The sequence below is a fragment of the Lactuca sativa genome, chromosome 1 (genome assembly GCF_002870075.4).
Source record: "Lactuca sativa cultivar Salinas chromosome 1, Lsat_Salinas_v11, whole genome shotgun sequence".
Classification (NCBI taxonomy): Eukaryota; Viridiplantae; Streptophyta; class Magnoliopsida; order Asterales; family Asteraceae; genus Lactuca; species Lactuca sativa.
The window spans coordinates 80,007,350-80,025,468 of record NC_056623.2 but is presented as its reverse complement, the minus strand read 5'-3'; the positions used below and the strand labels follow the sequence as shown (position 1 = coordinate 80,025,468).

At 36.1% G+C, this 18,119-nt stretch overlaps 1 protein-coding gene across 1 annotated transcript; it reads left to right on the top strand.

Annotated features, from left to right (window-relative positions):
- The first annotated feature begins 14,950 nt into the window (after positions 1–14,950).
- LOC111886105 (high-affinity nitrate transporter 2.1) lies at positions 14,951–17,010 on the top strand. Its single transcript, XM_023882341.3, has 3 exons — positions 14,951–15,827; positions 15,919–16,034; positions 16,126–17,010. Exons 1-3 carry the CDS (start codon positions 15,018–15,020, stop codon positions 16,790–16,792), a joined length of 1,593 nt encoding a protein of 530 aa, XP_023738109.2. The 5' UTR covers positions 14,951–15,017; the 3' UTR covers positions 16,793–17,010.
- Positions 17,011–18,119: the final 1,109 nt, after the last annotated feature.

Sequence of the window (18,119 nt, the reverse complement as noted above, 5' to 3'; positions counted from 1 at the left end):
TAACGACACGCGATTTTTGAATATATACTCTTTCAATCGATTACTGAATATATCGACATTTTCAAAGTCTTTTTCTTTCTTGCAATTTTTTAGTACACTTTTCAATCGATTTATGTATACCATCTTACCCTCTGTCCTGGTTTCTTCTTATACCTAATTTTGGATACCGAAATAGCAAAATGTAAGGTGAAGATAAGAGAGAGTTGGATATATTAGCCTTCAGAGGTATGCTTTTCGATTTGATTAACCTCATCTGATATCTTGATTTCTAATTTGTTGGACTTGTGCATATTTTACTTTTCTAGTGATCACATTCCGTATTTTTTTTCCATTAATTTCTTATTAATCTAACTCTGTGTTTGTACATCTGATTCATGAGGTATAAAACATAGGTATATTTTTTATGCTTTGTTTTCTTCTTTTTTACAATTCTATAGGTATGTCTTTTAACTTAGTTTTTATGTGTGTCTGTTTATATTAGGTAATTTACTTCTTTATCCAAGTTCTTATTTTTCTGGGGGGTGTGAGCATCATTTTTGTGTTGATTCAAGAGGTATACTTTTCTTTCAATGGTGCTATTAAAAAAAATATGATTTATGATTCATTATTCTATTCTTTTTCCATATTACTTGCATTTTTCAAAATCAAAACATAAGCATTAAGTTTGGTTTATTGGTAAGGTTGTATCCCCGATAACTGATGGGTTTTGAGCATTCTAACACTTCCTAAGTGTACATGCAACTCTAATAACCTTGAATCTATGTTTTCTATATATACATGCAAATTTCTTTTTCAAGGTTATTTCCTAACTAGCATGGCATGGGGAATGTATAAAACATAAAACTAGTAGAATACATACCTTGTTGTTGCTTGGATTCCTTCAAGACTTTGTGAGCCTAGCACCCCAAATGTTGTGCCTCAAATGCTTCACACAACACTACATACTTGGAATAACTTGAGAGAATGTCACTTAGCCTCAAAAATCAGTTTTTCCCTCTTATGAATACTCTAGTGTCGATATTGGATGCTATAGGGTTTCTTTTATAGTGTGTCATAATTAGGAGTTACAAATGTAAACCCTAATTATCATGACTCTTCATTTCTCATGACCCATGGGTTTGTAACTCCCATGGACTATCCATGGAGCTCCATATGGTTATAACCAAACCCATAAACCATGCATCATTAATCCACCATAAAAGAATTGATGATTGTCATAATCAACCCTATATATTTAATTAGTCTCACTTTGATCACCAAATTAATACTAGATTAATACTTGATCAATACTAATTAAATAATACTATTATTAATATATTAGAACTTATAATATATTAATAATCACAAGTGTACTTTCTCTCATTTTGTCTATCAAAGTATTGCAATGCCATGCAACCCAAATGGACCATGCCGGGTCGGGTCAAGTACATAACAAATAAAGTTATGGACTTAGACACTATATCCAACAGTCTCCCACTTGGATAAGTCTAATAACTATATTTGCAAATATGACTTCAAAATCCGACTAGCAATCGTAGCTCTTTTAAAGTCTCTCGGAACTAAGATGATGATGATACGCCATTTAAGATAAGTGATCATATAATCCTCTGTTCTCATGATATTAGCCGAACAAACACATGGAACATGGTCTTACTTATTGTCCATCATTTGTTTCTCGATCTCTGATTTGTTTCGACATAGAACTAAATTGAACACATCAATTAGGTTCTGACCGGGCCCGATACATAGGTCAAAACCAAATCATCGAGGGGCCCAGATATCGCTTCTATTTCTAGAAGGAACAGATAAACTTCGAATGATATGCTTGTACTAACTACTTGTTGAATTATTCACAAAGGCACGTTTTATAACATCGAGTTACCAATGCGTTTTCGTACAATCAATGAATAACCAACTCATAGTCAACAACTCATATCTCTAGGTTTGAAGATTTATATGATATTACCATCTCACGATCACTTTAGATAAATTCCATGAAGTGATGCAAGTGAGTGTGGGTTGAATCCAATACTTAGCCCTTATGAGTACTCATGAATGTTGTAGCAACCATTGCATTGTCTAAAGCACTTTAGACAAATCATACAAGCCAAATTCATGACAGTTTTGATTCATATCTACTTCCAACATATGACTCACTATGGATGGTTTGAATAATATGATATATACCATAACATAATTTTTCTGGAAGTCAAAACATGCAAAGTGAAACACAAGACTAATACTAATCTTATATGGACCCAACACTTTGAGTGTAAATAAAAACACCTTTTATTTAAACACCATATTGATTACTCATTATTTATGTTTTGATTACTCAACTTTATGCTTGAATTAAAACATTAGTTGTCCCATGCTCCAAGCATGTACACTATGTTTTTCCAAACAACAATTATCCCCTTGCAATGACTATGCACAGAAGTCACAAAGGCTTGGCAACAGACTTTACAAAGTATTCCAATGGAAAACATTTCCATGGAAATGAAGTCTGAAATTCAAAGTACATTCCTTTGAACATCCTTCTTAGCATTAAGTTCTTTAATCTTACACAGATTCAAAGAATAACTTCCACCTATGGAGACAATTCCATATTACCATTTTGACCATCACTTCTGAACAAGAGTTGCTTCTTTTCAAAATATGTCAATATGGTCCTTACTCTATACTTCTAATTGTCCATGAGCAACCAATCTTTGGTAAACCTCAGATTGTCCTCGACAATTTTTCTTAATCATTTTAGTCATTTCTAGTTCTATTCCTTTTTCCATCTTAATGCCCTAGGCATTTGGAAAATTTAGAATGGATGAATATTATAGCACATGTAATTAAACCTATACCCAAAGCATATGGGACACGATTTATGCTATAAAATTTTTTATTTGCCATGTTTTTATAATTCGAACTATGAAGAGGGATGTCGTAATCATAATCGAATTTTGAGAACGCAACATATATAAAATTTCCTTACGTTGAACCATTCCAGCATAACATTCATATATATTCTTGACTAAAGTAGATTAAATTCTCAATCTAAGCTTGTAGAATTGGAGTGAAGTATAAAATCCTCTCCCTTAATTATAGCAAAACAACTTTTTCAAGGCGAATTGAAACTTTTGTTTTCTATAATTAATATTGCTGACTTGCAACACTTAACATAATAATCATGCTCCCACTAGCATAATGATTATTATCTTACTAGCATAACACTTATGCTCCCACTAGCTTTGACATGTATCCAAAGATCAGTTGGACTTTTAGAAACCAACACTTTATTGACTTTTCTACCAAAGTTCAGATTTCTGATACGTAATTTGTTTGATAAGACTTTATCAAAACCATACACCTTTCCTTAGATAGTTCACTTGTGTGTCTAAACAATTATGAAGAGGGATGCCATAATCATAATGTTTAGACCTTTTGTCATTCTCACAATTGTTATCTACTCAAAATCTACTTAGTGAAAGAGTTTCCTTACCATCATTTTCATGAATCGAAGAGAAACCTTATGAAACTTAGGTTTTTATGGTGTATGTGTTCCTATCCATGTGAATTTCTCATAACCATAATCACAAGACAAGGTTAGTGAAAAGTCCAAACTCATATAGACTGAACTTGTTCAATCTTAATTTCTTGCCACCTGGTAGCACAATGCCCACCATTGCTTCCGTGTTGTTATGAAAACCATTGAGAACTCATAGAACTCACAAGCATAATCAACTTTTAACTTGAATAGACACAGAAATAAGAATATGTCAACACGATAGGTTACAAACCTCAAGTCGTAGGCTAGTGATTAACAAAACTCTTGATTAGTTCTTGAAACTTGTAAAACCCCGTTTGTTTATTAAATAAATAAATTAATTAATGAATGAATAGAAGCCCTAAAATAAATAATTACATATCAAAGGATGGTCTCGAGGAGCTAATTGTCACAACTTTAGAAGATGGGGGTTAAAAGTGTAAAATTCGGACTTAAATTATAAGTATTAATGAAGGCAGGGGCAAAATGGTAAATTACGGACTCCATTTGTAAAGAATTTTGAAGGTTGGGGTTAAAAGGGTAACATATGGATGTTATTTGAGAATAAATTGTAAAGGAGGGGCTGAATTGTAACTGTGTGACTAAATATGAAAGAAACTATGTGAGCAAGGGTGAAAAGTGTAAATTGTGGACTTCTTGTGAAAGGAATCATATGGGGAGGGACCATTCTGGTCATTATGGCAAACCTCTTAATGGTGTCGGGTATATAACACGTAAGGAACCCTAACCCTAGCTGGAAGTGAGTAGCCGTCACCCCTCATGAGAAACTCCCTCAGCCGCCACTTGCATCGCAGGTCCGACAGCCTCCTCTCCGCCTGCCGCCTTGCTAATGAACGCCGACACAACAATCCTTGCTGCCGGAGACGTCACATGTATCATCGGAGACCTGCCAATGGAGTCGAAGCGCTGTTATTTGTCGTGTGGGTCGCAGATTTCTGAGGAAACGGAAGACCGACGTCGGGGTTAGTGTGACTTCCTTTCCCAGCTAACGACATTGCTGCCGGAGTGTGCCGACGGCCTCCCAACACCGTTGCTACCGCAGTTACCGACAAGGACGCAAACAGGCGTCTTCTTTCCGTCCTGCCGCCAATGTTATCGTCAGGGGAGGGTTTTGTCATCGTCGCCGCCTCACTGCTGGTTCCTTCCGTCAAGGGTTGCGCTACCGCCATCTTTTCGCCTCCTTTTTAATCTCGTCGTCAGCTGCGCCACGCCACCGCAAGATGTCATTGTCAAGGCGTCGCTGCCGCCTCTTCGGGTTGCTGTCGTCGCCAACTGCCACCGAAGGGTGGCTGGGTCCTGGTGCATTTAAGGATTGTGTGTGTAGGGGGTGTTGTAGGGGTGTTAGTTGGCCGGAAGACGGAGAAGACGACCACCATGGCCGCCAGCCATGGTGGCTGCCACCATCTACCACCGTCGGCCGCTACAAGGTGGTTGTGCGTGTGTATGTCTGTTGTATTAGTGTGTGTTCTTTGGGGTTTCGTATTGTACATTGTAGCAGAAAATGGAATAATGAGAAAGGAATTCGAAACCACCACCGGCCGCCATGTCGGGTGGCGGTGTGCTTAGTTGTGTTGGGATTGCTAGTTGGGGGATGTTTGGACAAGGGACTAAAACCCTAATGGGCCTTGAAACCCTAATGGGCCCATTGAAGCTTAATGGACTCTAATGGACCCAATAAAACCCTAATGCGCTTAATAATATTTTAGTGGGCTTGATAGGCCCAATAAAGCCCTAATTGATCTAAAACCCCAGCAAATTAATAAATGGGCTAGTATTGGGTTGGAAACCCTAATTAGGGTTTGGAAAACCTTAATGCCATCAAAACCCTAATTTTGGGGAATTAATCGAGACACATGGAAATTATTAATAACTTGGAATATTAAATAATAAACTTTGGCAAATATTAATCTAAGCGATAATGGACTTAATGGATTAAGTCCTTAATGGGTTAAGTAGGAAAGTTAACCCTAATCATCCTTTTATGTGAAACCCTAATTTCACTTGGGTTCATTGTTGGGCCTTTCTATTGGGCATTGATGATTTGGGTTATTAAATGGACTACCCAAAGTCAAGCAATTAGACTAGAATAAGTTAATGGGCCTAGGGTAAGACCCATGTAAGGGGCTGGGGCCTAATTTGGAAAATTGGGCCATAGATGGGCCATAGTTTGGGCCTTAATGATTATATGATGTTGGGCCTCAGAATGAGACCATGTGTAGGCCTAGGCCCAATTTGGAAAATTGGGCCATGTGTTGGGCTTCGATCCCTAATTGACTTTGGGCCTATGGTTTAGGCCTTGGGCTTGAATAAGCCAAGCTAGGGGTTATGTAGTAATTATCCAAAGAATGTACTTATGGTTATGTATTGGGACCCAATTATTAATTGGGTGTTATTTTGGTGTTGACAGTTCGAGAATCTGTCAGCTAGCAGCTGGGGTCGAGTCTGCAGGACTTCAGCAAGCGTGAGATTGTGTCTTCGGGACTTCAGCAGTGTGAGGTGAGTTACCTTCCAGTAGCGGTGGGTCTACGGCCACAATGCCGGCCCACCAGTAGGAATTGTATGATAGATGTTTGTCTCTGTGATATTCATCTAGGGTTGCTACTACTTGTGATATGTTATTGTGCTAGTATGATATGATGCTATGTGCTAGTGACAGTAGGGGGAGATAGTCCCCCAGAATACCGGTCGATAGGGCCGAAGGGGCGGTTATGCCCAGCCATGCTAGATAGTTTGAGATATATGTGTTATGTGGTAGTGGTAGGGGGTGAAATAGTCCCCAGTATCCGGTCGAGAGGACCGAAGGGGAGACCAACACCCAGATATGCTAGTCAGTATCCGGTCTAGAGGACCGAAGGGGAGGCAAGCTCCCAGTTATACTGGTCAGTATCCGGTTGAGAGGACCGAAGGGGAGACCAGCACCCAGATATGCTAGTCAGTGTCTGGTCGAGAGAACCGAAGGGGAGGCAAGCTCCCAGATATACTGGTCAGTATCCGGTCGAGAGGACCGAAGGGGTAGGTCGGGCACCCAGATATGCCTGACAATATTTGTATGTTATGTGTTTGTATGGTATGTGGTATGTTGGGGGAACTCACTAAGCTTCGTGCTTACGGTTTTCAGTTTTGGTTTCAGGTACTTCGTATTTAAAGGACAGGAGCTGGCTTGATCGCAATGCATCACACTATGGTTTTCCGCACATGAGATCTTTGGGATTTCACTCTGATATTATTTTATGATAACACGTTTGATTATTTCTACTTTGGTTTTGACATGACATGATATTACGGATATTTTATAATGACGTATTTAAAAATGAACTTTTTGGCCTATATTTTTGGGACGTTACAAAACTATTTTAGAATCTTTTAGACTCCCACTGTCCTCTTGACATATAAGACTTCTCTTTGTTAAGAACCATTCCTTGACAATACAAATATTCAAGAGCTAGTGCGGATTCTTATCAAGTTAAACACTTCTCACTATTGGTCTTAGATGGTCTTTGTTTTATCCAAAACATCACAACTTACCAATCTCAAATGTACAAGAATAGGAAACATCTTACTCTACATTTGACAAGTGTTATGAACCTTCTAAAGACTATGTCACTCAAGTTACAATCTTGGAGTATAACTCCAGGATTTGTTTTTGGAACGAAGTATGAATTATCTTTTGATTTAACGATTTCAACAATTCACGATTCATCCCCTCAGGCAACAAACACACTAAGGTGTCCTTAGAGGATCAATTGTGATATGGTTCCATAATCACTAAGATAATCATAAAACAAAATACACAAGTACTCTCCCATCTCTTCAGATTGGAGAAACTTTTATCTTTGTGCCTTATTTGATTCTTCTTATTCATTCTGCCATACATTGAAACATTTCCAATGTTTCAGAATTACACTTAAACTCATAAGCATAACCATATTTACTAAACTTTAGTAAATCATAACGAATAATATTATCTACCTTTCTGGTGGACCTGACTAGTGCACAACTTAATGTACCCGATCCTTTAGTCCTTCGCTTGACTCACATGCGAATGTGAACAAGGAATTAGTCTTAATTTACCAAAGACGAAAATTTTCATTCATCACACAATACAACTTGCATGATTCCAAGTTTCTATCCAATTGAAACTTGGGTGATGAGAATCTTTCCTTATTTGGTAAATTATGACACTACGACTAATGAAAGAATCAAATCCATTTACCCATATTGCTTATCAATGGAAAAATATAAGCAACAACCTTTTTCACAAATGCTTTTGTAAGGATACTTAAAATAAATAAAATCAAAACCATTTTCTTTTATTTTAAAACTTTGCGGAAAACTTATCCTTACAATCCATATGGAAAACTTGTTGTTATCTATTCCTAAGCAATATATCATAACTCTTCAGTAACAACTCAAAATTCTGATCACCGAACCATGCGATCGAAATCCATCTTCATGATCAGAATGAGCATATACTTCATTTAAGTTTCTTCACTCTTCTTTGATTCTTAAAACATCAATATGTGACCCAGTCACATCATGCAATAAGAATCTCAAAATAGAAACTTAATAAAGTTAGATAATGGAATTTACCTAAAGCAGAGTCAAACATTTGACTTTACTATCCTTATGGACTTTTATGTAAATTTGGTAGCTTCACAACCAATGCCCTTCCTTTGGCAACAGAAACATATGGACTCTTTGGAAACGGTACACAGACTTAGCCTTTCTCTTTACCATTTGGTCAACCGAGTTGACTATGGTAAATCCCTTTCAATTGGGAAGAGAAAGTTTTTCTGGACTTCCAATGTTACCATTGTCAATGTCCATGGAAGTTTGGGAAGTTGATCTTCCAATTAAATTTTGCTTTACCAATGCTCCAAATCATTGCTGATTCAGCATCGTCAAGCAAATAGGTAAGATCATTAAGGGTCATGTCGTGATCTGTCATCAGGGAGTGACTGAAGAACCAAGTCAATAGCCAGCTACCTCGAGACTTCGACACCCAACTCTCTCGACTTGTCAATATGGGACTTAATCTCCAATACCTAAGCACATATAGACTTAGTTTGCCAATAGGGATTGAGTAACTTAGAACTTATCAGGTCTTGAAACTTGTGGGATAGGGAGATTTATTGGAGGAGGTGGAGGAAGTGAAGTATGATTTCCAGTCCCACTAATGCACAACAAAGAGATTGATCTTTCACCTTGGTTGCCATTTGGGATATCGTCTTCATTAGGAAGCTTGTTCCTAAAGATTTGGGAAGACCATAGTAGTCTAAACTAGACATCTATAATGGGAGAAATTCAATTTAGTTGATTTAAAGTCCTTAATATAACACCCAATATGAAATGTTAAGCCTATGATCCAACAACCTATTTATAACTGGAAGAGGGATGCCGTAATCCAAGTTATAAAATAGTTAAAAGGAGGTAAATGACGATTTACCAATTTCCACCATGAAAAATGAAATATAATTAAGTTTTAATTGGATTTGAAACTCCTAGATCTTTTGAGATACATTGAACTTTCAATGGCATGTTTGAATCTCGATTGTACCCTCTCAAGTTTGTGACTGGGATGCTGAGGATCACAAACAAAGTGTGAATAACCATACAAATTGACTTGGTACCCTCAAGAATATTACCTAATCGATGTGCCGGTTAACTACACACGCTCCACCGGTCTATAATAAAGTCAAGTTACCCTTTGCCACTCTTACTAGTCCATGTTAGTGTGCCGGTTAACCACACACGCTCCACTAACGACTTGGTAAGTTACAAAGTGTAATTTTATGGGCTAGCACCAATTTCACATTTTCCTAAAGTAACTAAGATTGGGAATTTATAATGTATAGTTACTTTATAATTCATTATACTTTTAATGAGTATTTAAAGTCGTATCCTACTCGTTCGGCTAATGACCCTCCACCGATCAAGGAAGTGGTGGGTGAGAGTGGACACCCATTAAGTTACCATTTTATAGGCAACAACCTTATACCCCCCCTTATAGACGGACTTCGTGAATGAGGCCTACTAACGGTAAGAATGACATATTCTTATACATATATATAATAAAATTATAATAATAGTATAAGTGTTGATTTTTAAACTTTTTAAAAATCTAAGGTTTAATTTGGAATTATAGTATTAAAGTGTAAGACTTTTCAAATTCCAAAACTTGAGGGCAAGATTTGAAACTATTCCAAGTCTCTTCAATTTGTAACTTATGAGTTTTAGTGGTTCATAAAAATGAAGACTCTTCATTTTATGAAACCTATTTAGTTCTTTAATCACAATTTAAAGAAGTGACTTTTGGTTATCCATAACTTGAGGACAAGTTATGGACACCATCATTGCCATTAAGATCATGAATTAATCAATCATGCAAGTTACAAACAATTCCTATGATCTTCTAAAACTCATAAGAACAAATATTCATATCAACAATTTCAAGAATCATAAATAAACCATATAAAACTTGAAATTTTGATAATAACCATTTATTTGTATGAGAATAAACATTACCATAACATCAAAATCAAGTTTTAAGAACAAAAAAACTTTTTGGTAATGATTCTAATCCAAAACAAGCCAAAAAAAATTTCACTAAACAGTCACCGCCTCGTGGTAAACTGGCAGATTCCAAAAAAAACGATTTTTCTTGCAAATTGGATCGAGTATACAGAAAACAATCCTAGGCTCTGATACCACTGATGGGTTTTGAGCATTCTAACACTTCCTAAGTGTACATGTAACCCTAATAACCTTGAATCTATGTTTTCTCTGTATACATGCAAATTTCTTTTTCAAGGTTATTTCCTAACTAGCATGGCATGGGGAATATATAAAACATAAAACTAGTAGAAATACATACCTTGTTGTTGCTTGGATTCCTTCAAGACTTTGTGAGCCTAGCACCCCAAATGTTGTGCCTCAAATGCTTCACACAACACTACAAACTTGGAATAACTTGAGAGAATGTCACTTAGCCTCAAAAATCGGTTATGCCCTCTTATGAATACCCTAGTGCCAATATTGCATGCTATAGGGTTTCTTTTATAGTGTGTCATAATTAGGAGTTACAAATGTAAACCCTAATTGTCATGACTCTTCATTTCTCATGACTCATGGCTTTGTAACTCCCATGGACTATCCATGGAGCTCCATATGGTTATAACCAAACCCATAAACCATGGATCATTAATCCACCATAAAAGAATTGATGATTATCATAATCAACTCTATATATTTAATTAGTCTCACTCTGATCACCAAATTAATACTAGATTAATACTTGATCAATACTAATTAAATAATATTATTATTAATATATTAGAACTTATAATATATTAATAATCACAAGTGTACTTTCTCTCATTTTGTCTATCCAAGTATTGCAATGCCATGCAACCCAAATGGACCATGCCGGGTCGGGTCAAGTACATACCAAATAAAGTTATGGACTTAGACACTATATCCAACAATAACAACCATTAGGTGTTCTACATAGAAAATGAAAAAAAAAACAAAGAAATGACTAATACTAAAAGAAGGGTCTTTAATATTTTGTTAGAAATTACATTGTTAGGGAAGAATGTTATACTAATGGAAATGATATAATTATTGAGTTATAAATTTTGTAGAAAGTGTTGATGGATAAAGCAAATGAAGTTACAAGTTTTTGGACAACTATCCAAATAATGGAGTTTGCAAAAACAATGGATATGCTTCCTATTGTGATGGTTCCATATAAAATTCTATCAAAGGTACCGATTATGGTTGTTTCCTGGGATAGAAGTTTGTCAAAGTTGAAGCTTTTGAAATCATATCTTTGAATTACCATGACTCAAGAAACAATGAATGGATTATCAATTTAAAGCAATTTTAAGTCGATTTTTACAAAATCTTGATTATTCTAAAATAAAAGATGTATTTGTTTCAAGAAAATACATGAAGATATTGTTGTGATTTTTGTAGGTTTTGGTTTGTATTAATATTGATTTTGTTTAATTGTAATATTTAGTGTATTTTTTCCACTATAATTTTTTTTATATATATAGTACAAACATAAGGGCATAAAACTCATATCTTTTCATGGGCATTCCGACCCTGATATTACAAGATTAGACGAAAATTATAACTTTATTGTTTATATTTTTAGAATTTGCCATGCCTTTTATTATTAAATTGCACAAGGCCTTCAAATTCCCGAGGCTGGCCTTGACCATCACAAAACTGTCACTAAGTCAGGTTCACAATTAGGGTATAAAAACCAGGTTCAAAATTAGAAATTCGACCCCATCCAGGGGATTTTCCCCTTAGACCCCTCCAGGAGTTGCAACCCCTTGCACCTCATTACTAGGGGTGCTGGCCTCAGACCCCTTTGGTTTAGGGGCTTCACCCCTAAATAACGATGTATTTTAAATCCAGATGAACTCAAACAAGTATGCACTTCGCACCAGCCTTACTTTTTTAATATTTATCAAGATTACATTAGTCAACAAGTTCATCTTATTATGCTTAAATAATATTGGTGATACAAATCAACAACATTTATGTTTAGGAGTGCTAGTTAGGCTCTTATTGTAGACAAATTCATGTCCAATCTCTCTAAGTTAAAATCATATTCTCTTTCTTTTATGGGAAGACTCATCCTTGGCCATAATATACTTTTAGGATCCTTGAAGTTTATTCTCTCTATGTTTTTAGAATCCCGATGAAGATGATAAATACATTATAAAGATTCTCATTCAACCTATGTTTGAGGGGAGGGTGGATTAAAAAATAAAAAATGGCTTAGGTTTAGCTCAAAATTTGATTGCAAGTAAAGATAAAGGAATACTTTGTGTTGGTTGTAGACCGGCTCAAAACCTCACCTTTTTGGGGAAATGGTGATGGAGGTTCCATACACCAATAAATGTACTCGATTTAAAAAAATCAGCTCTACCCAAAAGTGAAATTAACTTGGGAGTGAGATTGACTCTGACTAAAAATAGGTGTTTATGACACAATATCGGGACCCGTTCTTTGTTTGGAAAAGTATAATATCCTTTTTATGGACCTTTTTCTCTAGATCAATTGGTAATAGGGAATGTATTAGTTTTTAGTAAGATCGTGGATTGTAGAAAACATTTTAGCTACTAAAATTCTTAGAAAGTTTGTTATCAAATCAAACCAAAACTACTTTCTAAATAAAAGGCTTTACTACAGTATAAATGTGTTTCCTTGTAATTTGATTTAGAAAAGGCCTTTTTAAATAGTGGTGTGATTGAAGAATTGGATCCACTTCAAAACATTTGTAAGGTGGTTTCCTTTTTCATGGGATAAGATATGTAGGGTTAGTCCTTAACTAGAGATCTATGGGATATTTTCTATCTTGTCTCTTAGAACATTTATAAAAAAAAAATTAGGTCATTTTAATTCAAAATGACATGAGGTTGAATAAGTTGACAACGCCGATGTTTGTGTCCAATATATAGTAATGAGTCTCATGCCTGATCATATGTCTATGGTACCTGTGAGGTATCACAATAGTTATGGGATAAGGTTGTTGTTAGGTGGTCAAGTCAAATAGGCGTGATTTCATTCGATGCCTTGCATCTTCATCGTCAAGTTAAGTCTAAGCTTAAAAAAGATTTCAATAAGGTCATTGGGTGTTTCCTTTGGCGTATCTGGACCTGAACCTAGGACCTAAACCTACATAAACAACTATATTTTTAGCAATCTAACACCCTAATTTGAAGTTTAGTTCGACTTTATTATTCTTAACTCTGTAAGTGGATTGCTAATATGAACCTTAAATTCAATCTTAACCATACTGGATGGGTCAAAAATTGAATTTTTTTCGTCCGCTTCATGCAATTTTTCTCTGGTGTATTGCTTCAGTTGGATTAATATATTTTCAATATCCAAAAGAAAAGAGAGAATATGAAGTGCATGTTTTCATTTTTCACCCAAGGTTATAGAGTTTTGTGTTTTCCTTTTTAGGTGCCTAGATGTCAAAGTTGGGTTGATTCTGTCTATCGAGGAATTTTTTATGTCTCCCTTATGCTACACGGGTATACCATAAAGACCAAAATGTTTTTAAAGCAATGTTATCCATGTTCGTATGAAGAGTATGAAATTTCATAAATCCCAAGATCCATGCGAGTTCTATCCCTTCAGTTAGTTGTTTTGTGGTCGGAAAAGCGAATGTACTAACGTACAACTGAGAATAGCAGAAAGAATAATCTCAATAGTACTAAGTGGCATGGTTGGCCCTTAGGATGTGCATTTTATGTGAACACACATGGCTCATGTTGTCAATGGGGCCAATTTTGTTTTACATAAGCGAAATATTTTGTTGGAAATATGTTGCTACTACGTCGCAAGTCCATTGAAATCGTGTGACTTCCATCATGGTTCTTAGTTACTATATACTGTTAAGTGTCGGATCTTATTGTAGTATTAATAAATTTTTTATATATAAAAGATTATATTTATTGCCAATTTTTATTATTCGTATAAGGTCTTCATAATCAATGGATCGATCTTGTTGAGAAGGTTGGATTGGTGTTGTAAAACCCCTAATACTTTGTAATGATTTTATTATTTAGATTCATGCTTAATAACATTTCCAATGTTCAAAAAGTTAATAGATTTTAGGTTTTCAACTAATTGGTTAGCAAACTATTACAAATGTATATGTTTTACCATTTATATGATCATTAGAACATATAAAATGGAGAGTTCAATATAAGAGTTGAATGACATAAGATATCTGGTTGTTAATCAATGGATATCGTATTCAATATGTTAGAAGTTCACCAGATCAAAGAAAAATGATTTCTAATACTTAAATAAAATTTTAAATATTTATTTAAAAATTTGTTTCATTGAGTTATGTTGACTTCAATGTATTTTGAGAAAGAGTTAATATAATTGTATAAAATATAGAATAATAATATAACAATTCATTGAGTTTGAGTTTTATGAAGTTGAATGAATAGCCTTTGGAGAAAAAAAAAAACGAATATTAATGAATTTTCGTTACTTTTAGATTGAGTTGAGGTGCAAAGCTGTCATATTTATTTAGCCTTACATATTGCAACATACTATTGTTAATCATCTAAGTATCGTTTGCGATATTCGATAAGCCCAGATACTGTTCCTCTCTATAGGATGCGGCTACTTGGATTCCTTAAAGATTGTATGTCTGACAACCTTTTGGGAATGTCCACTAGCTAACAAATTAAACCCTTTTCGTTTGTCAACCCTTTAACCATATATAGTAATCTAAACCTTAGTCACGATGACATCTTCCTGGATTATTAAATCCTACCGTAGTACTGTATAATCACAATATGAGTGTTTCTTAATCTGTCCCTCAAACGCCTATATAAACTCTTGATGATTACAAAAATATATCAATAAAACAACAACAAAAATCGTTTTAATTTCGAGAGAAACAAAAGTTACAATGCCTGAGATCGAAGGTTCTCCAGGAACCTCCATGCATGGAGTCACCGGCCGGGAACCAGTGCTGGCCTTCTCTGTTGCCTCTCCGATGGTGCCCACTGATACCACGGCGAAATTCGATCTCCCCGTGGACTCTGAACATAAAGCAAAAGTCTTTAAGTTGTTCTCATTTGCAAACCCTCACATGAGAACCTTCCATCTCTCGTGGATCTCTTTCTTTACTACTTTTGTCTCCACCTTTGCGGCGGCCCCACTCGTTCCCATCATCCGGGACAACCTCGATCTCACCAAAGCTGACATTGGGAACGCCGGCGTCGCCTCAGTTTCCGGTAGTATCTTCTCGAGGCTGGTTATGGGTGCGGTATGTGACTTGTTGGGGCCTCGCTACGGCTGTGCTTTCCTCATAATGATGTCAGCACCCACCGTCTTCTGCATGTCTTTCGTTGCTGACGCTAGTGGCTACATAGCTGTCAGATTCATGATCGGATTTTCTTTGGCTACGTTTGTGTCGTGCCAATATTGGATGAGCACCATGTTTAACAGCAAGATCATCGGGCTGGTGAACGGGACGGCGGCTGGGTGGGGGAACATGGGTGGTGGAGCCACGCAACTCCTGATGCCGGTGTTGTTTGAGATCATCAAGAAGGCCGGGGCAACACCGTTCACGGCTTGGAGGATCGCATTTTTCGTACCAGGGTGGCTTAACGCAATCATGGGGATATTTGTGTTGACTCTTGGTCAAGATTTGCCTGATGGTAATCTCGGTGCTCTTCAGAAGAAAGGTGATGTCGCCAAAGATAAATTCGGCAAGGTAAACCTTCATATCTAATTAATATTGCATTAACCATTAACCATTCATTTATGGTATGTTCTTTGTCTCTAATTTGTTTCTCGTTTTGTAGGTATTGTGGTATGCTGTGACAAACTATCGAACATGGATCTTCGTACTTCTCTACGGTTATTCCATGGGTGTGGAATTGACAATTGACAATGTGATCGCAGAATACTTCTATGACAGGTTTGAATTGTGTTTTTTTTTACTCTACACAAAAGTTTAGTTATATGTGCAAATTAAAGTAAACGTTTGTTTTACGATGAATTATCCACAGATTTGATCTACAGCTTCACCTTGCCGGAATCATTGCGGCCTGCTTCGGAATGGCAAACCTCCTAGCTCGTCCATTTGGTGGGTTCACATCGGATTACATGGCCAAACGATTTGGAATGAGAGGTCGACTCTGGAACTTATGGCTACTCCAAACAGCTGGCGGTGTTTTTTGTGTCTTCCTAGGCCTAGTAAACTCGCTACCATTAGCCATCACCTTTATGATGCTCTTCTCCATCGGTGCACAGGCAGCATGCGGAGCCACCTTCGGCATCGTTCCCTTCATTTCCCGGCGGTCAATGGGTATCATCTCTGGTATGACCGGTGCCGGAGGGAACTTCGGATCAGGACTAACCCAATTGATATTCTTTGCGTCTGCCTCATTCTCGACTGCCAAAGGGTTGTCTTACATGGGTATCATGATCATACTTTGTACAGTTCCTGTAAGTTTTGTTCACTTCCCACAATGGGGAAGCATGTTTTTTCCGGCCAGTCAAGACATCGTCAAAGGTAGTGAAGAGAATTATTATGTTGCCGAATGGACGGAGGAGGAGAAGCAGAAAGGGATGCACCAAGCAAGTCTTAAGTTTGCTGAGAACAGTCGGTCCGAGCGTGGAGGGAAGGTGGCATCGGCTCCAACACCACCCAACGCCACCCCCAATTATGTTTGATACTATTTGATTCCTAATATTGAATTAATACAAAGATTGGTTGTTTAAACCGCAATGTTCTATTATCTTAGACATGTAGTTATAAATGCAAATCTGATTCAATTGGCAGTGCTTGCAGCCATCAGATGATGAACGCGTGTAAAAGCATTCTATGAAAAGGCTTTGATGAATTTATTTGGACAGTTTTATGAAATGTCCGAGTTACAAGATTAAGATTATGTGCTCTTGAATCAGTTGTTTATAAAATGGATTTGTGAAAATGTATGGCTACAAGCGTTTGAAGACCACCAACACAGTATTTTACTAAGCTTGATGTCCTCAACCTTTTTTTTTGCTCCTCAAGATTTATTTATTTATTTTTATTTTTCTTTTGTTTAAGTTGTCTATATTGTGTGCCATATAACCAGTAATCGGCTGTATAAGCATCAATGTCTAGGAATTTTAAAGGGTTTTAGAATGGGCAAGTTCGTAAATCTAAGTGACCTCAAATGGAACCACTACAAGAAACGCGATCATTATCGGCGACAGGCGTCACCACTAGTGAGTAGATTTCTCGTCGCTAAAGCTGTTAGAGGCGACCTGTCACCGCAAAAAGGTCGCCGCTGTTGCCTCGCTGCAAATGCTCCACACCTTACTGTTTGTGACAAGTCGAAATTTGTATCCTGTAAAAGTCAAACTTGATCAACGAAAGTCAAACTTATCCATAAAGGTCAAACTTATTTCTAACATTATCTTATGGTTAGATTACATTAATGAAATGAGTATGTTCAATGCCTAGTATTCTAAATTGTAGAATGATAAGTGAGAAAGCCATTTGGATCGAGGCTTTGGGTATCTGGCTTCCGGTCGTGATCAACCTTCGGGCCGAACCTTCCCTCGTTATATATATATATATATATATATATATATATATATATATATATATATATATATATATATATATATATATATATATATATATATATATATATATATATATATATAGATATATATATATATATATATATATATATATATATATATATATATATATATATATATATATATATATATAATGAAATGAGTATGTTCAATGCCTAGTATTCTAAATTGTAGAATGATAAGTGAGAAAGCCATTTGGACCGAGGCTTTGGGTATCTGGCTTCCGGCCGTGATCAACCTTCGGGCTGTACCTTCCCTCGTTATATATATATATATATATATATATATATATATATATATATATATATATATATATATATATATATATATATATATATATATATATATATATATGAGTTTAGACTAATTTTCACTTCACTTCTTCACTTCTAGCGGTGAACTCAAG

Coding starts and splice junctions, on each gene's coding strand:
- LOC111886105 (XM_023882341.3), top strand. CDS start 15,018: ATGCCTGAGATCGAAGGTTCTCCAGGAACCTCCATGCATGGAGTCACC. Junction 15,828..15,918: donor CCAAAGATAAATTCGGCAAG/GTAAACCTTCAT, acceptor CTCGTTTTGTAG/GTATTGTGGTATGCTGTGAC. Junction 16,035..16,125: donor GCAGAATACTTCTATGACAG/GTTTGAATTGTG, acceptor AATTATCCACAG/ATTTGATCTACAGCTTCACC.